At 34.9% G+C, this 25000-nt stretch overlaps 1 protein-coding gene across 3 annotated transcripts in view; it reads left to right on the top strand.

The window, feature by feature from the left end:
• FOXP2 (forkhead box P2) overlaps positions 1 to 25000 on the top strand; it is a 628727-nt gene that overhangs the window by 548737 nt on the left and 54990 nt on the right. For 2 of the 3 annotated variants that reach the window (XM_043463145.1, XM_043463144.1), the window contains 5 exons: positions 3052 to 3189; positions 4297 to 4467; positions 5972 to 6134; positions 20872 to 21085; positions 22804 to 22908. In XM_043463145.1, the coding sequence (XP_043319080.1) occupies positions 3052 to 3189; positions 4297 to 4467; positions 5972 to 6134; positions 20872 to 21085; positions 22804 to 22908 (791 nt within the window). Of the gene's footprint in view, positions 1 to 3051; positions 3190 to 4296; positions 4507 to 5971; positions 6135 to 20871; positions 21086 to 22803; positions 22909 to 25000 lie in introns of all 3 variants that reach the window. The other variant, XM_043463146.1, reaches the window with a different exon arrangement.

Here is a 25000-nt window from a genome sequence, read left to right as displayed (position 1 = left end):
TCTTCAAAAAATTTTATGTACTCAGTTAATCTCTATTCATCTTTGTCAGTGAATCCCTAAAGTAGCTTGCAGTAGCAAAAAAATGCAATGTAACAGTAACAAACGTGATAAAGGAAGGATAAAGGAAATGTGTAACTTAGAATGTTTCACTTAAAAGTGGAGAAATTCTGCATATTCTAAACAAGGCCAGTGGAGAAATTGATATTTGTTGTAGGAGAAATGAGTTTTCTATTTAATAAAATATTTTTAATTTTTAGTAGCCCCAAATGTTTTATTTTGGATGAGTTTATGTAATGTGGATTTAGAGGTGGTAGTATTGGCTTATTTGTAATGTTAGAAATCCCTCAGAAGTGCACTTGTGCTTTCCTATAAATATAATTACAGTTTGTGTTTAGTACATATGGAAGTAGAATGCTCAGTTAGTTGCCTTTTTTCCCCCTACATATCCATCTTTATATCTGTATTTTGCCAATTTTAGATAGCAGTATCCTAGATAGTAAGTCAGAAAATGCTTAAAATTTTCAGAATATCACATAAGTATGATACATAGGATTTTAGAATAATGTTGATTTGATGGTTATTTATGTCATTAACTTTTAAATGTAAGGAAAACACTCACAAATCATTTTAAGAATTAAACAGTTAATTTAACCATGGTGAAAGGGCTGCTGCTGCTGCTGCTAAGTCACTTCAGTCGTGTCCGACTCTGTGCGACCCCATAGACAGCAGCCCACTGGGCTCCCCTGTCCGTGGGATTCTCCAGGCAAGAACACTGGAGTGGGTTGCCATTTCCTTCTCCAAGGTGAAAGAGCTAATGAACTCTAAAGAATGCAAAGATAGAAAACTTGTTTAAGCCTTGCTTATACATCAAATCAGTCAGACTAGGAACAAGATATAGGGTAATATAATTTGTATAAGGTGAAACCTGACTGAAAACTTGCATTGTATTATTGCATTCATAAAACTTTTATTACCAAGTACATTTGTTATCAGTTACACATAATGTACTTTTGTTTGCAGACAGAGATAATTTAAGTGAAAGCGTTCCATATGCTCAAAAGTGGTAAGAGATGTGGCAAGCTTCTCATCACATGATAGACTTTATAGAAGGTATCTACGTATGTGTCGAACTGCCTGCGTATATGTGATCTAGCTACTGACTTATCTGTTTATCTGGATTGGCAACCCTTTTAAAAGTTAACTTCTCTTTCTCTGTTCTTTCATTTCAGTTTGATTCCTTGTTATTTGGAGACAGTATGAGGCAAATGATTACTGGAACAAAAGACTTTTTTGTATATAGATTTTTTTTTCCCAAACTATTTTCTAACCATTTCTTTTTGTTTATCAAAGAACAATTAAGCAAACTGTCCGTTAAATTTTTCAACAGCTCGACACCTATTGGATCAGTTAATTTTATAGCACACATTTCAGAAAGCCTTATGATATTTTCAAGTACAGTAATCTAAAGGTATGAGAGTATGTTCTAAAAAATTCAGGAACATTTTTTAAAATCATTTTTGAGTTCCTTTCTGTTATTCCGTGGTCCTTTCCCTTCATGTTACAAAATGATATGTAATGAATCCATATTTCAAGATAGCAAAGGATAGAAAATATTCTTTCTTTAGTGTGAAATATGAAGTATAAGTGTTTCTCTTTTTTTGAGAGAGAGAGGAGTTAATTCACCCTGAATTTTTTTTCTTCTAAATTTGTTTTCATTATTAATTTCTCCTTTCTTTATGACATAAAGTGCCAAACTCAAAAAGTTTGAACTGTGCTAAAAATGACTCAGGATAAATTGTGAACCATGTCTATGATTCTTTTTTCTCTTTTCAAAGACACATGTTGTTCTAAGAATTTGTCCAAAAGCAGTGTTTATATAAATACTTGCTTTTATTTACAGTAAAAATGAATTGTTTTTTCTAGGAAAGAAAGTGATTGCTTTTTCAAAGTTTGCAAACTTGCCAAGTTGGCAAGTTGTCTGATTGCTGATTAGTATAAGAAATGTCTTCAAAGAGTGTGACTACCATCCGGTTGAGCAAATGGATACCTCTGGCTTCTGTGTAGGAGCCTCTTTTGCCAGCCTTTACCTTTACCTGTCTCTCCACAGACTTTCTCTCAGACTTTCTCTCAGCTTTTTCCTTACTTTGCATTTTCCTTGCTTCATTTTTCTGTTCTATTTCTTTCTCACTCTCATCATATCCTTTTTAGCTCTTTAATTTTCACAACTTTTGAAGGGGAGGTGAATGGTAGAAAGGACATTTTGAGCAAAATACCTTAACTTTTTTCAAATTAATGAATAACCATTGAGTAATCTTTATATTTCTGGGCTTCCTGGTATAAGTTTAGTTAGCTTGAAATAAGAAAATGCTTAAAGGATAAGCTATAATATTAAATTTAAGATCCTTTCTTTGAGAGGACCTATATGTGTAGCTATTTTCTGGGGGTATATAGGTAAATAAACAAATATCCTATATTAGTTACTATATGTACTCATGTAGTAATATATATTACTGTGTATATTTTTCTAGTACTAAGTATAATATATATATAATTTGAAGATGGTGGTTCTATTTTATGAGTAAGTACACTGCACATACATTCTTTTTACTAGCTTTGATAACAGATATTTAAATGTGTATTTTTCCAGTTGTTTAGTCATTATTACATCTATCTTAATCGTACCGGTAAACTATTTCAAAAGGTTTTTAACTTGTAGCACTGTGCCATTGGTAAAGATATTATGAAGTATTGAGAAAACTGACATGTTCTTATTTATTTCTAACTATGCTAGTCAAAGCAACACATCTTAGCATAATACATACGAGGTATGGAATGTAAAGGTGGAATCTGATAATATCTTATGCCTTTGAAAACCCAGTGTCTAAATACTGTGGTACCTTAATGCCATTATTAAATAGTTAAATAATGTAACAAATATTCCATAAAATTGATTGGTCATCATTAATAAAGGATTTGGTAGAGATGCCATAGAGCTCCGAAGTTGGTTAACACTTGGTAACATCCGCTCTTTCTCCTCCTGTCTCCATCAAGGTGCCTGTGTCGGTGGCCATGATGACTCCCCAGGTGATCACCCCTCAGCAAATGCAGCAGATCCTCCAGCAGCAAGTCCTGTCTCCTCAGCAGCTCCAGGCCCTTCTCCAGCAGCAGCAGGCGGTCATGCTGCAGCAGGTAATGTGGGTTACCTGCTTTGGAATACCAGCACCTGTGTTGACAGTGCCATGGGCATAAATGACAAATTCTTTCTCCACTGGAAAGGACAACTTGTCTGTATCCTGGAATATAAATGTAGCATTGTAATTGCAGAACTGCCTAGGAAAATTTAAACCCCTTAGTCTTTTTAAAGTCATTAACATCTAGAGTAAGAGCCGAAAGAAGTGTCATTTCATCATGAGATAAATCAATATTTAAATGCTTAGGTGCGTTGGATTTGTAGACTTGCCTGCAAAAGTGCAAGGAGACCTACAGGTAATTGTTCTTTTTGAAATTCCTAACCCTCCAATATTCCTTTTAGTTCACATAAGGATGAAAGTGATACTGACCTTCTGTTACAATGGAGAAAGTAACATCTCAAATTTTCCTTTTCAAAATTCATTTGGAATTTAGGAATAGAAGTATCTACTTATTATAACAAAGTTGAGCAGCTGAGCCACCAATTTATGAGATTTATCTTTTTCAAATAACAAAAAAACTAATGTTCCTAATGTATATATATATTATTGGAGCCTCAAGTTTATATGAAGTGGACTTTATGTCATAGACTTAATTTTTCATAGAGAAAATAATGTGCTTTACCTGAATTCTTATAGATTTAGTTACTTTGCTCTGTTCTGTGATGGTGACCACAGATCAACTGCTTATATTTCTAACTCTGATGTTCTTTGTCCATCTGATGGATTACAGTTTTTTCCTGGTAAGAACCGGTCACCCTGATCTTACGTAACTCTGTAGTTGGTTCTTATAAATGGTAGAGTAGATGGCATATATAATAATCTAGGCTCTTCATTTGGCTCTAGCACTTTAGAATACAGACTTTTCTATGCCCCTTCATTTAGGATATTTTGGACTCTGAATTGCAAAGTTTCAGAGCTGGCTTGGGAAAAAGAAAAAAAAAATGTATGTAGATCTGTCTCCTGGAATCCAGTGCATATTGGTGGTTGTTCTTGTGAGATGAGTCTTAATGGAGACTCTACCCTACACCAGTGTAGAAGAGTTTAGGAGGTTTATAATACATGCAACTTTTGCCTTTATTTATTAAAGTCAAAATGGTTTATTCAGCAACAACTACAAGAGTTTTACAAGAAACAGCAAGAGCAGTTACATCTTCAGCTTTTGCAGCAGCAGCAACAGCAGCAGCAGCAGCAGCAGCAGCAGCAGCAACAGCAACAGCCGCAGCCGCAGCCGCAGCCGCAGCCGCAGCAGCAGCATCCCGGAAAGCAAGCGAAAGAGGTAGGACCCGGCCAGCTCCTCCGCTCAGAGGAGCGCGAGGTGGGGAAGCGCGCGGAGAGGCCAGGGCAGTCTTTGATCTTCCCATCACCAGGCTCTTGCCGTCAAGGGTGCACTGTTGTACACGTGTACTGAGCTTAGCAGCAGCGACAGTGGGACTCCCCTGTTCTCCTTCTTCGTAGCATGGGACTTGAGAGTTATAATCCAATGCTGCTGTCGTCTAATGTTCACTAATGCATCACCGTGTACAAAGAGCAAGCTGTGTGGTGGACAAAGGACTGGTTATCTTGCATGCACGGAGAATCTGAGTTGGTGAGGGAACCTTATTTTTCTCAGTGGTGCAGCTCAGAGAACATGCATGCAAATTGAGCCTGTTGTTGGGGGGTTGTGGGGGGAAAATGGAGAAAGTGGTTGGGCACAGATTTCAAAGTCACAGGCCCCTGATTAATGACTGCTACTGTAGGTTTGGAGTGGCGAGTAGAAAGTTCCAGTTTGATATGCTCATAAATCAAACTGACAAGCTGGCTTCTCAGGCCTAGCTTGCACTTGTCAGCAAACTGCATCAAATATAAACATAATACAAACAAAACATGTTGAAGTAGTTAAATTGATCAGCAGGTATCAGAGCTGTTGTCTTCAAGCTGCCCATTATGCAAACGTACAGGAAACAGTTTTGACCCCCTGAGGCTTTGTTTCTGTTTGGATTTGTGAATAGAATTTCAGACAGCCATCAACTACAGAATAGAAATTGCTCCCTTATTTCTCCGGAGGCTTTGGGCAATCCACATGACTTGCTCCATTATGCAGTCTGTTTTCCAGTGAGCGCATCAGAAGTTTCTCTTTTTCCCAAACTAAAAAGGAAAGGTCTTCCAGAGCAGCTTGTCTTTCTCTGAAGTGTGACTGCCTTCTCATACCCTCCTGAGTCCAAGGAGTCTGGTTTGTCTTGTAATGCCTCACAAAATTGGAACTTATACTTTTCCTTATAATAAGGGCACTTTTTTGGGCCTTGAACATAATTCTGCCTTTAATATATTCCAGTAAGAGAGAAGAGGAAGAGAGGGAGCTAACAGGCCTGTCCTATGAAGGCTACATCCCAGTTTACTAATAGATCACTAGAGACTACGGTCATGGACTTCTGCAGATCAAACTTACTGAGTTGGAAAAAAAATAAAAAGTGCTGTTGAAGTTGACTGTTTCCATCAAGTGTCATTCTTTGAGTATAAATAAATTTATTATCATCTGAAATAAGCCCATTAAAAAGTCTGAACCATTGTGACACACTTTCTCTAGACCTTGTTCTACCCTCTTTTCTCTGCTGCTGTGTTAATATTTGAAGGAAAAGCACCTGAAAATCCAGAACTTACTCACATTCTTCCCTTGAACTTTGACGGTGGGATGACCACTCACAAATGCACCAGGGCAATGAAACGAGTGTGTGTTTTCCTATACAAGCACTGTTTGCACAGACTCTGCCTTTCGTTCACTGGGTTGGGTTTTCTGACACCAGCAGCAGCAGCAGCAGTTGGCAGCGCAGCAGCTTGTCTTCCAGCAGCAGCTTCTCCAGATGCAGCAACTCCAGCAGCAGCAGCATCTGCTCAGCCTTCAGCGTCAGGGACTCATCTCCATCCCACCTGGCCAGGCAGCACTTCCAGTCCAGTCGCTGCCTCAAGGTACATACAAAACATGGTGCACATGTCATTTCTAAGCTTGCATTTCTATCACTGTGTGGCCTGTCTACATTATACCTTGAGGAATGTTTTATGACCTTCATGTTTATTATTAAAACATGATTGTAATGAAAACAAAAGCACAGTGACTTAAAACCTTTGCCGGGCAGCAAAAGCAGTTCTAAGAAGGAAGTTTACAGCAACACAGTTTTACCTCAGGAAACGAAAAATCTCAAACAACCTAATCTTACAAGTAAGGCAGCTGGACAAAGGAGAACAAGCAAAACCCAAAGTTAGTAGAAGATTTGAGTATGTGATTAACTTGCACATACTACTATATATAAAATAGATAATCAGTAAAAACCTACTGTATGGCATAGGGAACTCTGCTCGTACTCTGCAATAATCTATACGGGGAAAGAATCTGAAAAAGAATAGATGCAGGTATATGTATAACTTGGAGAAGGAAATGGCAACCCACTCCAGCGTTCTTGCCTGGAGAATCCCAGGGACGGACGAGCCTGGTGGGCGGCCGTCTAAGATGTTGCGCAGAGTCGGATACGACTGAAGCGACTTAGCAGTAGCAGCAGCATATGTATAACTAAGTCACTTTGCTGAGTACCTGAAACTGACAGCATTGTAATTCAACTATACCCTTTTATAAAATAAAAATTGAAAAAAACATGATTGTTAACATGGTTGCAAGCCTCTTTGTCTTGAGACTCAGAGATTTTCATTACACACTGCTTTTTAAGTGTGTGTTAAACTGCTTTCAAGTGCTTTGTTAGATATTAAATGTGTATTTATTTGTTTTATGGAAGAAAATGTGTAAGAACAGCACAATTCAAGCTCTTAAATATATACTGAAGATCTGCAGGGAATTGGATTAGTGAGAAGGCTAACACCACTCTATTTAACATAAGTGAGCTGATAGGAGTTTTGGTGAACAACTGCTAAGAAAAAGATAGACGCTTCTAATCTTCACACTAAAATCCCTACATCTAAAAGGGAGGTTTTATGGATTCCTACAGAGAATATTCCAAGTTATGCTTGGGGGACCTCCTCACATATCCTGGACCATATTGATCCTCCTTTCTTTAAAATGATGTTGCCTATAATTGTGAATTATAGCTTTAAAAAGTTGTCAATTATATTCTTGTTTTTCTGATAAGGAAAAACTTGGATGTACTTTAATAATTCAATAACACAATACCATACAAAGATACAATTGTATGTATTCATTATTGGACTCAACTTTGGGGAAATGGAAAGGGTTCTAAGTAAAAAAAGAAAACAGTACAGTAAACAAAATGGTTCCTTTGTGTGCTAAAATTCTCAATACTGGTAAAATTCATATATCTATAAATATAATGGAAAGCATATTCTAATTTCCATTAGGATTTTTTTGGAATAAGCTTTAATCCAAATGAACTTTAATTTAAATCATTTAGGCTTGTTCCAGTGGAGCTCACATTGTAGTAATACTCACTATGCATTTTTCTGCCTCCATAGGAGACACTGAAGAAAATAAAAAATGATTAAGTATACAAAAAAATTATAATTAGGCAAGTAACATGGAAGCTTACATTACTACATGTCAAATAGATAGCCAGTGGGATTTGCTGTCTGGCTCAGGAAACTCAAACAGGGGCTCTGTATCAACCTAGAGGGGTGGGACGGGGTGGGAGATGGGAGGGAGGTTCAAAAAGAAGGGAATATATGTATACCTATGGCTGATTCATGTTGAGGTTTGACAGAAAACAACAAAATTCTGTGAAGCAATTATCCTTCAATAAAAAAATAAATTAAAAAGAAAAAAAAAGAGCCTTTTAAATATTCAAGTTTTTGTTTTGTGCACATTGTTAAAAAATAAATACCTTGGTAGATGTCTTTCTCTTTATTTATCAAATTACTATCTCCATGGCTTAATTTCCCCAGAATTCCTCTTTGATTTGACTTTAGAGCCTCTATGTCACCTGGTTGCATCACTCTGAAGAAATCAAGAGAGATAAAGTTTAAATTGTGAAAGAAAAACAAGGCAGTAAAACCATTTTTTTCTGTGTCATTCCAAAGAGAATTGGAAAAACCAGCATGATTTTATTTGAGTAAAACCATTCAAACATTTTAAAAATGTTTAAAATGCTCATAGAAACAAAATATAACATATAAAATATATTTATTGAACTGCATTCTTTCAAATCAAACATACAAATATCTTGTGAACAAGGAAATTCATTATGATATAACCATTCTAATAGTTTTTAAATGAAAACTTTCTCTTATTCCCGAGCTTTTTTTTTTTTTAAGATAGAATTATCCCCTTTGTTTTTCTTCTGTTTTTTTTTCCAGTTTTATTGAGATATAATTTATATACAGCACTGTATAAATTTAAGGTATGCAGCATAGTGATTTGACTTACATACATCATGAAAAGATTGACTTACAACCCTGAGTTAGTCCCTGATGTTTTACAATGTAATGATTCACTATTTCTCTACTATATTAAGTGATCGATCACCACTTACTTTTCTTCCTTTTGTATCTCTATAAAATACATGAGAAATAAAACACACAGAATGGAAGATATTGAGGGAAAAGAAGTAAAACTGAAAACATTTGAGCAATCTTGGTTTGAGCAGAAAATGGATCTAAACAATTTTTTAATTGAAATAGAGTTGACTTACATTGTTGTGATAGTTTAATGTGTTAAGTGATTCATATATATATATACACAAAAATATATATAGAAAGAATATATATATATATACACATATATTCTTTTTCAGAATCTTTTCTCACATAGGTTATTAAAAAAATATTGACTGTAGTTTGCTGTGCTATATAGTAAGTGCTTGTTGGTTATCTATTTTATGTATAGTAATGTGTGTGTATAATCCTGAACTCCTAATTTATCCTCCCTCCCCATCCCCTTTGGTAACCATAAATTTGTTTTCTATGTCTGTGGGGTTATTTCTGTTTTATATATAAGTTCATTTGTGTCATTTTTCATTTGGATTCCACATATAAGTGATATCATATGATACTTGTCTTTCTCTGTCTGGTTTACTTCTCTTAGTACGATAATCTCTAGGTCCAAACAAAAAAAGATGAAAGTCATCATTGTGTTTTCAACTGTTTAAATAAATGTATGGGAAGTGCCATTGTGGAGACTCATTAGCCAAACTCAGAAGGAATGTGTCAGTTAAACCAGCTATACTAAAGGATCATGAATTCATAGCACACTTTTGGAATTTCAAAGTTAAAGTGGGAGAAAGTAAAAAAGTAATTGTAAAAGTAAAAAAGATGAATCTTTGCCTCAGCTACTGGCTGTTTTGAACAAAAATGTTTTAATTATTTTTTTATCAGCTTTTCAGTTAACTTTTCATGAGGTTTTTGGCTGTTTGATTAATTAGTCACAAATAATAACCATATGAAAACAAAGTAGGATTAATATGCAATGATAATAGTCTTATTGTATTTTTAAAAATATGCTATTCTAGCCGTATTTATCCCCATGATTTAACACAGCTTGCTCAGACTACTTTTAAAGCTATGACTTTTTTCAACTGTATAAAAATTTGTACATGAGAATTAGACGTTAGAAATTTATAATTTTGATAAGGAGATTCACATTTTTCTCTATATTGCAAAATGATGCAATGTTATATTTTATCATTTTAAAGTAAGGCATTTTAAATACTGAGCATTTAAAGTCATCATGAACATTAGTACAGTTACTACAATCCTGGATTTTAATGTGAAGTAGGCAATTAAATTATAATCTCTAAGTTTGTATTTAGAGTGACTGTTGGTATCCAGGAGTCAAATAAGAAAGGATGGATTTGTAAATCCATCTTGAATAAACTACTGATTGTAAAACTATTTAATGCATAGTGTACTTTAAATATCAACTAATAATTATTTAGTGACATATCTTCATGACATAGTACCCTTATTTACTATGGTACTTAAATAGAATTAAGAAATTAAAAGGTTAAAAAAATATGAAATCATTGTGACATGCACTTTAAACTTTGATATATATATTTTTGACATAAGAAAGAGGTCACTGTATCCCAATACACAGTACATATTCACAAATTTAGTATTACTCTAGGAACTTACATATATATACACATACATACCCTGGAGAAGGAAATGGCAATCCACTCCAATATTCTTGCCTGGGAAATCCCATGGACAGAGTAGCCTGGTGGGCTACAATCCAGGAGGATGCAAAGAGTTGGACATGATTGAGCAACCAAACAACAAAAACACATACATATATGTGTACATATGTGTGTATACACATACACACGTATACATATATGTTTCATTCCAACTTTTAAAATATTTTTGAATTTATAATAGCTGTCTGTCTAAAACATTTTCATTACCAATCTGAGAGACCAAACAGGGAATTATGGATAACCAACCAGTGCAATTTTGAAATAACACTTTGTCAAACTAGATGAGCTTGGAATCAGAGAACTGTTGAACAATTTTTAAAAAAAAAGATATATTTTGAAATAAAGTATAATAATGTCCTTTATGTTGAGTTAGGGACTCTGCTGAAGTTCGTCTTTGGCATGTGTTCAGTCAAAGTCAGCTATTTGGCTTTGACTTCATGCTCTGCTTGTGAAACTCTAAATAGCCAAATTCCTACTTCAACACCACTCTGGCATCCTTGATTTTTTGCTTAATCTGTGATAATGGGCTTACATAGAACATATATATAATAAGGGTAATAGTACTAGCATTATGAACAATGTAAGTCATGAAGAATTATTGTTACCAACTTAGTATTCCCTTTCACATACCAATAAACCTTCTATTTGTAACTTAAGGAAATCTTTGGAGTTTTACATCCTGGAAACTCCATCAGTGAGCTAAAGTTTGAATGAAAATTTATTACTGTGGGACTAAAACTTTGCGAGTTACCTGTGAATGCTGTTATGCATTAAAAACTAACTTAGGGGGACTTCCCTGGTGGCTTATTGGTAGAGAATCTGCCTACTGATGCAGGAAACGAAGGTTCAATCCCGGATCTGGGAAGATCCTACATACTGAAGAGCAACTAAGCCCATGCACCACAACTAGTGAGCCTGTGCTCTAGAGAACAGGAGCTGCAACTAATGAGCCCACACCCTGCAGCCTGTGCTCTGCAACGAGAGAAGCCACTGCAGTGAGAAGCTAGCATACAGCAACTAGAGAGTAGCCCCCACTTTCTGCAACTAGAGAAAAGCCAGTGCAGTGACAAAGACCCAGCACAGCCAAAAATAAATTAATTATTTTTTTAAGTTTTAAAAAATTGACTCAAAAAATAATAAGTGAAGTCTCTCAGTCGTGTCTGACTTTTTGCGACCCCATGGACGGTAGTCTACCAGGCTCCACCGTCCATGGGATTTTCCAGGCAAGAATTTTCCAGGCAAGAACACTGGAGTGGGCTGCTATTTCCTTCTCCAGGGGATCTTCCCAACCCAGGGATAGAACCCAGGTCTCCTGCATTGCAGGCAGACACTTTACCGTCTGAGCCACCAGGGAAGCCCCTAAAAAAATTAGGTTTTAAAAATGCTAACAGGGGGAAATAAATACATAGGGAAATATTAAAACTATATTGAGTTAGTTTTTGTGAAAATTTAAATGAGATAGGAAGATAGAAATTAAATTGGATTTAATGTTGTTTAGGTTATATGTTTTTTAAAAAGTTCTGTTTGTCAATTCTTTATGAGTTGTGGGAAAACTTTAAAGGAGAATATCAACTTTGCCACATTAATATATCATAATCAAGAAAAATGAGAAATCATTGTTTTTGTAAAAGAATATCAAACTATGAACATTTTAATAGTTAAATAATAGCAGGAACATTTTTTATGTCAGATGTATTCCTGTATCCTAGAAATTCCTTTCTTTGGTTGAGATACTTGCCTTTGTTCTCAGTTTCAACAAAATAACTAGTTTTTCTCCCTGTAATTCAGCATTTGAACAAAATGTTTATTTGGTACACCTCTCATTGAAAATAGATTTTAAACATGGGCATTTTGCATACAGGTTATAGTAAGCCCCTAGTCAAATACAGATCAATAAGATGTTAGGTTTGGCAAATTATAAATCAACACATGGCTCTCTGAGGGACAGCTCAGCAACTGCAATAATTGTTGCCACTGGAGAGGAGTTCTGGGGACCCAGAGGTCAGGACTAGTAGGGAAATTTAACTTTGCAAGACATACCCTTTCTGCAATTCAGTTATTTTTCCCATGTGTGTATACTGGTTTTTCAAATTATAAAATTTAAGATGAAAAGTAAAAATTAATACCTCAATAATTCAAATTATTTTATATCAGGTTGGTTCGATATAGCATATGAATAATACAATACCTCTATAAAAATATACTTTTATTATTTTTAGTTTTGAGTAACCCTAGAAAATAAGCAGAGCATTATTAAATAAGTTAATTAATTCAAGTAGACTGACTTTTACATAATGCCATATTAAAATTACTTACTTAATATTAAAATTTATTACTGAATGTAGAAAATAAAAGGATATGGAAAGAATTACTTTTATTTTTGAGTGTGAGAGAGCTGCTCATGTATTAATAATTTTTACCAGTATGTGAGACCACTGGAATTTTTGAATTGTGTGTGCCCGAAGGATGCATAATCTAGATGTGAATCTAGATGTGAATTACCAAATTTTCATTAATCCTTAGCACAGTGCTTGGTACCTAGTAGTTACTCTACAAACTCTGACTCTAGGAATAAAGAATCACTTGATTTATCTGTGGTATTATATGGAATTTGATTAGGAATTATTGTTTTTCTTTCAACTCCTGAAAAAAGAAACCTTTTAATGTTTGTCTGTAATCCTGGCAGTGAATAGCAACAAACCCAAATCACCATACAGAAGGAAATAGGGTTTCTCAAGTTTTTGTGGGCACAAAATTTTTAAATTACATAACTTTAAAACTTTGGTATATACTATTGTATGTATCACATGGACCACAGCCTTGTCTAACTCAATGAAACTATGAGCCATGCCATGTAGGGCCACCCAATATGACGGGACATGGTGGAGAGTTCTGACAAAACGTGGTCCACCGGAGAAGGGAATGGCAAACCATTTCAGTATTCTTGCCTTGAGAACCCAATGAACAGTATGAAAAGGAAAAAAGATAGGACACTGAAAGATGAACTCCCCAGGTCAGTACATGCCCAATATGCTACTGGAGATCAGTGGGGAAAAAACCTAGAAAGAATGAAGAGACAGAGCCAAAGCAAAAACAACACCCAGTTGTGGATGTGACTGGTGATGGAAGTAAAGTCTGATGCTGTAAAGAGCAACCATGCATGGGAACCTGGAATGTTAGGTCTACGAGTCAAGACAAATTGGAAGTGGTGAAACAGGAGATGGTAAGAGTGAATGTAGACATTTTAGGAATCAGCAAACTAAAATGGACTGGAATGGCTGATTTTAACTCAGATGACCATTATATCTACTACGGTGGGCAAGAACCCCTTAGAAGAAATGGAGTAGCCATCATAGTCAACAAAAGAGTCCGAAACAAGAGTTTCGGATGAAATCTCAAAAATGACAGAATGATCTCTGTTCGTTTCCAAGGCAAACCATTCAATATCACAGTAATTGAAGTCTATGCCCCGACCAGTGATGCTGAAGAAGCTGAAGTTGAATGGTTCTATGAAGACCTACAAGACCTCCTAGAACTAACACCCGAAAATGATGTCCTTTTCATTATAGGAGACTGGAATGCAAAAGTAGAAGTCAAGAAATACCTGGAATAACAGTCAAATTTGACCTTGGAGTACAGAATGGAGCAGGGCAAATGCTAATAGAGCTTTGTAAAGAGAATACACTGGTCAGAGCAAACACCCTCTTCCAACAATGCAGAGAAGACTCTACACATGGACATCACCAGATGGTCAATACTGAAATCAGATTGATTATAGTCTTTGCAGCCAAAGATGGAGAAGCTCTATATAGTCAGCAAAAACAAGACCAGGAGCTGACTGTGGCTCAAATCATGATCTCCTTATTGCCAAATTCAGACTTAAACTGAAGAAAGTAGGGAAAACCACTAGACCATTCAGATATGGCCTAAATCAAATCCCTTACAATTATACACTGAAAATGAGAAACATATTCAAGGGATTAGATCTGATAGACAGAGTGCTCAATGAACTATGGTCAGAGGTTTATGACATTGTACAGGAGGCAGGGATCAAGACCATCCTCAAGAAAAAGAAATGCAAAAAGACAAAATGGTTGTCTGAGGAGGCCTTACAAATAGCTTTGAAAAGAGAAGCAAAAGGCAAAGGAGAAAAGGAAAGATATACCCATTTGAATGCAGAGTTCCAAAGAATAGCAAGGAGAGATAAAAAAAGCCTTCCTCAGTGATCAGTGCAAAGAAATAGAGGAAGACAATAGAATGGAAAAGACTAGAGATCTCTTCAAGAAAATTAGAGATATCAAGGGAACATTTCATGCAAAGATGGGCTCAATAAAGGACAGAAATGGTATGGACCTAACAGAAGCAGAAGATATTAAGAGGTGGCAAGAATACACAGAACTGTACAAAAAAAATCTTCATGACCCAGATAATCACAGTGGTGGGATCACTCACCTAGAGCCAGACATCCTCGAATGTTAGTCAAGTGGGCCTTAGGAAGCATCACTATGAACAAAGCTAGTGGAGTGACGGAATTCCAGTTAAGCTATTTCAAACCCTAAAAGATAATGCTGTGAACATACTACACTCAATATGCCAGCAAATTTGGAAAGCTCAGCAGTGGCCACAGGACTGGAAAAAGGTCAGTTTTCATTTCAATCCCAAAGAAAGACAATGCCAAAGTATGCTCAAGCTACCACACAATTGCACCATCTCACCCGCTAGCAAAGTAATGCTCAAAATTCTCCAAGTGAGGCTTCACCAGTACATGAACTGTGAACTTCCAGATGTTCAACCTGGATTTAGAAAAGGCAGAGGACCAGAGATCAAATTGCCAACATCTGTTGGATCATCAAAAAAGCAAGAAAGTTCCAGAAAAACATCTACTTCTGTGTTAAGGCTATGCCAGTGTCTTTGACTGTGTGGATCACAGCTAACTGTGGAAAATTCTGAAAGAGATGGGAATACCAGAACACCTGACCTGCCTCTTGAGAAACCTGTATGCAGGTCATGAAGCAACAGTTAGAACTGGACATGGAACAACAGACTGGTTCCAAACAGGAAAAGGATTACATCAAAGCTGTATATTGTCACCCTGCTTATTTAACTTATGTATAGAGTACATCATGAGAAATGCTGGGCTGGATGAAGCACAAGCTGGAATCAATTTTGCCAGGAGAAATATCAATAACCTTAGATATGCAGATGACACAACCCTTATGGTAGAAAGCAAAGAACTAAAGAGTCTCTTGACAAAAGTGAATGAGGAGAGTGAAAAAATTTGCTTAAAACTCAGCATTCAGAAAAGTAAGATCATGGCATCTGGTCCCATCACTTCATGGCAAATAGTACGGGCAACAGTGAGAGAATTAATTTTTGGGGGCTCCAAATTCATTGCAGATGGTGACCGCGGTCATGAAATTAAAAGACGCTTATTCCTTGGAAGGAAAGTTATTACCAACCTAGACAGCATATTAAAAAGCAGAGACATTACTTTGCCAACAAAAGTCTGTCTAGTCAAAGCTATGGTTTTTCCAGTAGTCATGTATGGATGTGAGAGTTGGACTATAAAGAAAACTGAGCGCCAAAGAACGGGTGCTTTTGAACTGTAGTATAGGAGAAGACTCTTGAGAGTCCATTGGACTGCAAGGAGATCCAACCAGTCCATCCTAAAGGAAATGAGTCCTGAATATTCATTGGAAAGACTGATACTGAAGCTGAAACTCCAGTACTTTGGCCACCTGATGAGAAGAGCTAACTCATTGGAAAAGACCCTGATGCTGGGAAAGATTTAAGGTGGGAGGAGAAGCGGATGATAGAGGGTGAGATGGTTGGGTGGCATCACTGACTCAATGGACACGAGTTTGAATAGACTCCAGGAGTTGGTGATGGAGAGGGAGGCCTGGCATGCTGCAGTCCATGGGGGTTGCAAACAGTCGGAGACAACTGAGCGACTGGACTAAACTTATTGCATGTATACATCCTTGAAATACCATTTTAAGGGAAAGTGAATGATCTTCACTTAAGATTTTAAGTTGATTATTATTCTATGATGCTCTAGTTCACTGATTACCAGATCCCAGGTTGTGCTTGCCAGTACACTAATTTTGTGATCAGTTGAACAGATCTTTTAACCTAGCTTCATTGAATTTTCACTTGTTGCAGGCACTTGTATAGGCTCTGGGGATAAATCTTTGGCAATAACCACTAGTAAACCCTGCCATTATAAATCTTACCTTTTAGTGAAGAAGACGGACAATAAATAAAGTATATAGTGGTAACTGCTAAGGAGAAAAATGAAAAAGCAAGGATCAGAGAAACTTAAGCAACCATATGAGATGGGAGAAATTGAACTTGTAGACAAGATAGCCAGGGAAGGAGTCCTGGGAAGGGGCTATGTGAGTTGTGACCTTAGAAATATGAGGGTGCTCTTGGACAAGTTAATTAATTTTCCTGTACTTCAGTGTCCTCATCTCTGAAATGAAAGTAATGATGATAGTAATAGTGGTTGGGCGTTACATCAGTTATCATTTATGAAGGCTTTGCAAAATTGATTGACATATGAGTAGCACTATATATATCTGTTAAATAAATCAGACAAAGAAACCTGCCAGAGGAGTGAGTTGGAGCCAGAGGAGCTGTATAAACAGGAGCTGAGTTTTGAACACGTAAGACTGGAGAGTCTGTTAGGGTTACAGCGAGATGTCAGATAAGCAGCCTGCAATTCAAGGAAGAGATCTAGGCTAGAGATCAGTTGAATACTAAGCCTCTACTTAGTATTTGATACTGAAATAAATTAGTGTAATTGTAAAAAAAAATTTATTGAGTTATTTTTTCCTTACATATTTGAAAAACACTGAGTTAAAGAAAGAGATCTAAGATATCTCTGTTACTAAACATCTCAGAACTGTTTTACTTGCTAACATAATCCATGGGTCTCCTAAATCGAGATAACAGATCCCTGAGATCTCTTAGACTCACAGCATTTAGGGAGTACTGTTCCATAGAATACAATGCTGAATTTGTTATAATACTGCCTGAAAAAGTGAATTAATTCTTGCAAATCATCAAAACATTAAAAAAAAAAAAAAACAACACATGAAACCTTCAAAATGGCACAAAGTTGATCAGCTAGTTGTTTCATATTTTAAAATAGTTTTGTATCCATAGAAAATAACTAAGCAAGCTGATGTGAAAACGTTGTCTCATGAGCAGTGTGATAGTTTACTTTTTAAAAATGCTCCCCAGGTTATCTGCAATTGGAGTAATCTCTGGAGCTTCAAAAACTACTGATGCTTGTGTTCTGACTTCAGAAATTATGATTTAATTTGGTGGGGCTGTGGTCAGAGCACTGGAAATTTTAAAGGATCCCCAAGTGATTTGAATATGTAAACTCTTTGGGAAGCCATTCTTACTGACAGAAATCCCTTTTCGACATTATTTTTCTCTATCCCTTATCTGTAATATTTAAAATATTTAAACATTAATTATTTAAAATATAAATATTTAATATCATTAAAATATAATATTATGTTAATTAAGGACCATTATTTTGACTGATCTATCAAATGTTTACGTGCCTTCTGTTTATTATCCTATCTTTGTGATACCATGGTAGTACCACTAATTTTCAATGCAAATGAGTAGTATAATGGAATTCTACTTTAAGGTAAGTAAATATGTAGGTTACCAAAGTTATTAATAAAATCTGAAAGCTAAATTATTATTAACATCTTAACTATAGTCTCAGAAATATATGTCTTTAGCCAAAATATAAAATGTTACTAGCCACTCAATCTGGTCGGATCAAATGGTACCATTTATAATTCTTTAGACTTTTGCCTTACTGGAAAGCAATACTCATAAATATTGGGTTGGTCAACAAGTTTGTTCAGGTTTTTCCAGGAAATGTTATGGAAAAACCCTAACAAATTTTTTGGGGGGTTTTGGCCAACCCACAGTAGTATGCCCTTTAACAGAACATTTACGTATGATAGTAACTAAGATGTCTTTCAGAACTGTATGAACCTGTTTTAATCAATTAAATTAACAACTATTGAGCACATACTAGGCAATGTTTTAGGAACTGAGTGTCTACCAGTAAAGTAAGAAATCCTTGCTCCTAGTAAATGGTGGAGGGAGACAGTAAAACAAATAATATAGCTTAAGGGTGGTAAATGAAAGAAAGGTCATGATAAAAGGCAGGTAGGGAGGGGCAGTGGTTGATAGTGTGTTGAAAGACCTCGCACAGGAAGTGACCTTTGAGCCACCTAAATGAAGGGAGGGAAGAACCTGTGAGAAGATTTGCAACCAGAGAGTAGCCTAGGTTGTGGGAATAGCTGGAGCAAAATCCTGAAAGGGAGCAAATATTTGATGCATTCGAGAAATAGCAGAAGGCTCATGTAATAGAATGAAATGGAGAGAGACAGTGATGGATGAGGTCAGAGACATAGATAACAATCAGATAATATACTGAAAATACAACTACCACATGATCCAGCAGTCCCATTACTGGAAATACACCTAGAGAAAACCATAATTCAGAAAAACACATGCACCCCAGTATTCATTGCCGCATTATTTAAAATAACTAGGACATGGAGGCAACCTAAATATTTAACAACAGAGGAAAGGATAAAGAAAATGTGGTATATATGTACAAAGGAATATTACTCAGCCATAAAAAGGAATGAAATTGGGTCATTTGTAGAGATGTGCATGGACCTAGAGACTATCATACAGAGTGAAATTAAGTTTTCTCAAAAAGAGAAAAACATATCATATATTAACATGTATATGTGGAATCTAGAAAAATGCTATAGATTATTTTATTTGTGAAGGAGAAATTGAGACACAGATGTAGAGAACAAATTATGAACACCAAGTGGGGAAAAGGAGGTGGTGGGATGAATCAGGAGATGGGGATTGACATATATTGCAACAATGTGTAAAATAGATAACTAATGAGAACATATTGTTTAACTCAGGGAACCCTGTTCAGTACTCTGTGGTGATTTAAACAGGAAGGAAATTTAAAAAGACGGGGTAAATGTCTATATATAACTGATGCACTTTGCCTTACAGTAAAAACTAATACAACATTGTAAACCAACTATAGTCCAACAAAATTTGGGAAAAAAAGAAAAACAAAACCTTTTACTCATAAACCTCAAACTTCTTTTAATTATAAGGAAAATGCATGTAACATAAAAATAAAAAATAAGTGCCAGCTCCTTGTAGGCTGCAGTAAGTTTTTTTTTTTTTCTCTTCTAAGTGTTCTCAGAAGCCATTAGAGGCTTTGCTGGGGAAGTGTCATGGTTTAATTTACTTTTAGAGAGATAACTTTGGGCTGATAGATGAAAAGTAAATGATCCAAAGGCAAGGTGAAAACAGGAAGACAGTCAGGAAGCTATAGCAGTGTCTAGGCAAGAAGTGACCGGAGCAGAGAGGCAGCAGACGAGATGGTGAAAGTTCTGATACCGAGGGTGTGTTGATGCTCAGCAGAAAAAGATATGCTCATGGAGTTTTGCTGTTAAGACACCTAAACACATGCAGCCAGGCAACAAAAAGTCACAGTCATGAAAGTTTCAGAATCTTAGGTTAAAGCTAGAATTAAATTAGTCGTTAATGATCTCTATATAGAAAGCATTTCCTTTGTAACAGAAATACCTTTCTTTATTAACCCATCCTCTTTTCATAGAAAAAAATAACTTTTAATAACTTTGAGAATCTGAGCTATCCTGTCATTTCTTTAGTCTCAGGACATGTCTAAAAATCTTGAGGAGCCAGAATCATCAAAATGACAGCTTTTGGTAAAACTGTCTGTTTGAAATTGTGATAAGAGTAGCAACCTAAGGTTTCTCTTTTCATTTCTCATAAATCAGGTAAATTTGCATAATCTGAACCAGAAAGTTGTTTAAAATGAGTAGTTGATTTATTCTGTCAGTCATAAAATGGAGGAGAAATTTAGATATTATATGCTTAATTGATCCGTTTAAGTAAACATATTGGCTTATTTAGGACCTGAAAATGAAATTCAGTTATTTCCTTTGCCTCTCTGAGAAAGATCAAAATACTTTGATAATTGTCAAATGTATTTTTCTTTTGAGTGTTCACTGTTTTCCTCTGACACTTGTGTTTTCCCTCCTTCTTTTTTTTATTTCTTTTTGTATGTATTATTTCCAAGTGTCTTTGTCTTTTAGTTCCTCACTGATACTAGCAATAAATAAAAATCCAATAATTTTAATTTTAATACTGTTGAAAGTCCAATACTTTAATTTTCAAGTGGAACTTGCTGTGTTTTTTCAACTGATCCTTGATATTAGCCCCAATACTATTATTTCTCATACTGTTCTTGAATTGGTAGTCTTTAACAGATAAATGATTATTAAAGAGAAAAAATATAGTGCTGATGATGTAAAACTGATTTATCATCATATATTAATTATTCCAGTAATATCACTTTTGTTGTTTGCATCAATCCAGTAATAATACTAAGGTCATTATATGAACTTTACTTTGTTATATTAGTGGGGCTTCCTTTCATTTTATAGCTGGCTTAAGTCCTGCCGAAATTCAGCAGTTATGGAAAGAAGTGACTGGAGTTCACAGTATGGAAGACAATGGCATTAAGCATGGAGGGCTAGACCTCACTACTAACAATTCCTCCTCGACTACCTCCTCCACCACTTCCAAAGCATCACCACCAATAACCCATCATACCATAGTGAATGGACAGTCTTCAGTTCTAAATGCAAGGCGAGACAGGTAAATTTCATGACATATATTTTGTTACTTATCACCAAATTTTACTTTCACTATTTGTAAAATGAAAAATAATGATTTGTACTTAACAGAGGCAGAAGGTGTAGGACAGCAAATTAAATAGGTAGAAACTTTTAAATTATCTTATATATTATTTCATCAGAAAAAAAACAGCTCAAATGCCAGCAGTTTGATGGATAGAATGGGGAATTTCCTGAAGAAAGTTATTTTATAATAAGTGCATGTAGAATTATTGTGTCAAAAGATGCTATGATTAACCTGATTGCTGAAATGAGAATCTTCTTACCATTTTAAAACTTAAGAATGAGTTTCAAATAATTAAAGATGCATAATATATATATGTATGTATATGTACATATATAGATATCCCCCTTAATATATGTTACAACCATGTGCTTAGAAATCAGAGAATAGATATACATAAGCATGCAAACACAGGTATCATAAACCAGAAGAAAGAAGAATATAAATATATAATTAAAATGAACTTATGGTAATGCCCTGGATAAATTTGCATCAAAATTCCTAAAGAAAAATTTAGATTTCAGTTACCGACACTTAGTACATTATATTAGATCATTTTTTTCAACTTAGTGTTTTTGGTTGTATAAAAAGTACCCTTGTAAAAGGGTCACCCATATACTTTTTATCCATTTAACTCTATTTATGCAGGCATATGGTAACCTAATCAGATCCTTTGATGTGATTTACATAAAACATATAAGGTAAAATATTGCTCAGTGAAAAATACCTTTTAAAAGATGGAACGTAAGTACACGATTTCTTTACAGAGTGGCTTAATGCCATATGATATAGAGTTATAAAATTCATATTTCAGTGTAGTAGATTGACAATGTTCTGTAATGTGAATACCTGCCTGTCAGCAATAAACTCTTTTCTCATAAACAAGTGTTTTTTCAAAGAAACATGCATTTATACAGTACAGTTAAAATATAATGCTATAATTTGGTGATGTTTTGGTCTTTCTTGGAGTATCATGAAAATTTTTTCTTGTTAGATTTCATTATTGTAAAATGGTGTGCTTTTGAATGCTTTCATGCTGTTTTAATTGAGAGTAATTTGATGATTATATACTTCAGAAGTTGGTTGATGTCTCTAGGATCTATCTGATACAATACTCACTTATCAAAAGTCTTGGTTAATTGTAAAAGAGATAGCTAATGAATACCATTCCAAAGTAGAATTTTTTGATCAACTGTAACTAGCAGAAATATATATGATTCACACATAAATATTAAACAATGTAAATGATTCTGAAGGTCCATATTATCTCTAAAAGAGCATTTCAAAAATCTTGTGGTGATTGTCCTATTACTTTCTTAAAAACACAGGTTTTTTTTTTTTTTTTTAACTTGACCACATATGAATATATATTTTTATTTAGAGGTAAATGTTACATGAAGGTCATGTGGCAGGATTAGCATATGATATTATACAGTCCTCTTAGTTTTTCATCCTTTATTAACAGTCATCTTTGGCTTTATTTCTCCTCTAATTGGAACATCATCTAGCCTTGGCAGTTGAACTATTCAATAGAACGATTAAATTTTTCTGACTGCTCTGAGCTGAATTGACCTGTTTTGACCTGTTTGTCACTGATCGTAACCTGACAGGCGCTAGCAGCCTGCAACGATTATGGCTTTTTGAGATGAATCTGACGTCGTGTTCTTTTGCTACAGCTCGTCACATGAGGAGACTGGGGCCTCTCACACTCTCTACGGCCATGGAGTTTGCAAATGGCCAGGCTGTGAAAGCATTTGTGAAGATTTTGGACAGTTTTTAAAGTAGGTTTTTACTTTTTTTTAGCAGAGGGAGTGGATTATATGGGAGTTTTAGGCAGTTTTGCTATAAATAAGCAAAAGAAAGATGAAGAAAGAAAGTAAAGGTCCATCCTAAGGCACTCTGTATGTTTTCTGTGTATTTCAACAAGTGGATTAGCAAACTCAGGCTAAGAAGGTTAACTCTCCATCTTTACTTTTCATGAGAAAATTTCACGAAAGGTCTTTGAATGAATAATAAAAAGTAGCCTACTATGATAGTGTCGTTAATAATCGAAAGATATGTTCGTAGGATTCACTTAAATTTTGAGGTTTCTATAAAAATTTCCAGTAAGATTATGTGAGAAGTCATATGTGTGTGTGTGTGTGTGTTTGTATAGAGACACACATTTAAACAAAAGATACATTTTAAAGGCTTATTTTTATTGCAGATTTTTTATTTCTTACTTTTAAATAATGTTTAATGTATTGATTTAGTAAGAGTAAAAAACTGAAAGTTAATCATAGCTAAAATTTTAGCTAAGATAGCTGTATATTTTCCATGTTGTGACTTGCTGCCCTGAGAATCATAAAGAAACATCCGTGGCCCTAAGCTTGTCTGATAGACTGTAAGGCTTCTCTAACTTAAAATCAAAACTTTGTATATCCTTAAGTTCTTCACACAGTGATAGTATATTTTTTAATTCATAAGAGGTTCTTTTTCAAATGAGAATATGCATCTTTCATGAAACATTTTCCACCCACAATTTCAGAATGCAAGAGATCTAAACAGAGAGCTACAGATAGGTTTATGGAGATGAGTAACTTCACAGGCTGAGACTCTTATGTTGTCATGGAGCAGCTAACAGGGTCAATGAACTGTTTCATGCTTCATCAACAATTAAGTTAATTAGCTCATTTGAAATTGCATTGCTTTATTGCCAGGATGTTGGCAGAAACATCAAAAAGATGTGTTTACAAATGGTATACTACAGGGTATAGAGCAGAAGCGCCTTCACAGCAAGGCCCAAGTACTTGACATCATAGTAACTGTATAACTGAATTACACGAAGACTTCCACAAGGAATTTTTTAACTTTTTTTTAAAATTTCTGACCAATTAAAGGAAAAAAATGCTTCCTATATTACTGTGTACTTTGTACACGGCCTTAATCGAAAATTTGCACTATCCAGAATAGTTGTGAGCTGCCATTTTGTTGGGTAGGAAGCCGATTCAAATGTTCTAAGCTAAAAGAGCCCTTAAAATATTAGGCAACTTTGCTGAAGATTTCTTACTTAAGAAAAATAATATTTGTTAAAACAAGGACAGAAAATAAGAATATTCATTCTCTGAAGAACTAATTTCATATTTCTTCATTTGAATATATTAGTTCTGATTGATATATTATTCTTTATCATTAAGTTTATTTAGAGGACTTTTGCTGCTATTTCTTAAGAATAGCAATTTAAGCCTTATAGCTCAGTCATCATACATTTTATTGCTCTAAGTTGTTATTTCTAGCAAAATTCAAAATAAAGCTTTAAGAAAAAATATATGTTTTTCAATATAATTTCCTTTATGGCACATGGAAATAAACATTTTTATTCATCTCAAATTTGTATAAATATGAACTCTCATTTTACTCTCCATGAGTCTTTTTCATATTCATGGTAGTATTTAAAAATAAAAGTGAAGAAGTTACAATTAAAAAAGCATTTCCTTTCAATTAAATATCAACTTTGGTTCCAAAGACTGACCATTTTTCCAGCCCATTAACTTTTTAGGGATGACAGAACACATGACAGGAGATTTCAGGGCCCTCCTTTGAGCCCGTTTTTGTCACGATGCGCTTAGATTCTCTAAGTCAAATAAATGTGATAATTCTGTTAATAGAGCTAATGCCAGTATATGGTACTAAAATGAAATATTAATTTAATGTATTTTTATACTGGTATTGTCTTTTTCTTGATGTGTATGAGAAATTTGAAGAGAAATAAAATGATATGTTTTATTAAATTAATTTCAGTTACTCAGGGAAAAAAAAGTTGATTTAGTGTCTGTGTGGAAAGTGAAATGAAGAAGGCATTACCGTTAATACAGATTTTCTTGGAAAGAAGAT

Source organism: Cervus canadensis, chromosome 3 (genome assembly GCF_019320065.1).
Source record: "Cervus canadensis isolate Bull #8, Minnesota chromosome 3, ASM1932006v1, whole genome shotgun sequence".
In the NCBI taxonomy this organism is placed as follows: Eukaryota; Metazoa; Chordata; class Mammalia; order Artiodactyla; family Cervidae; genus Cervus; species Cervus canadensis.
This window is presented reverse-complemented; position numbering and strand designations above follow the sequence as displayed.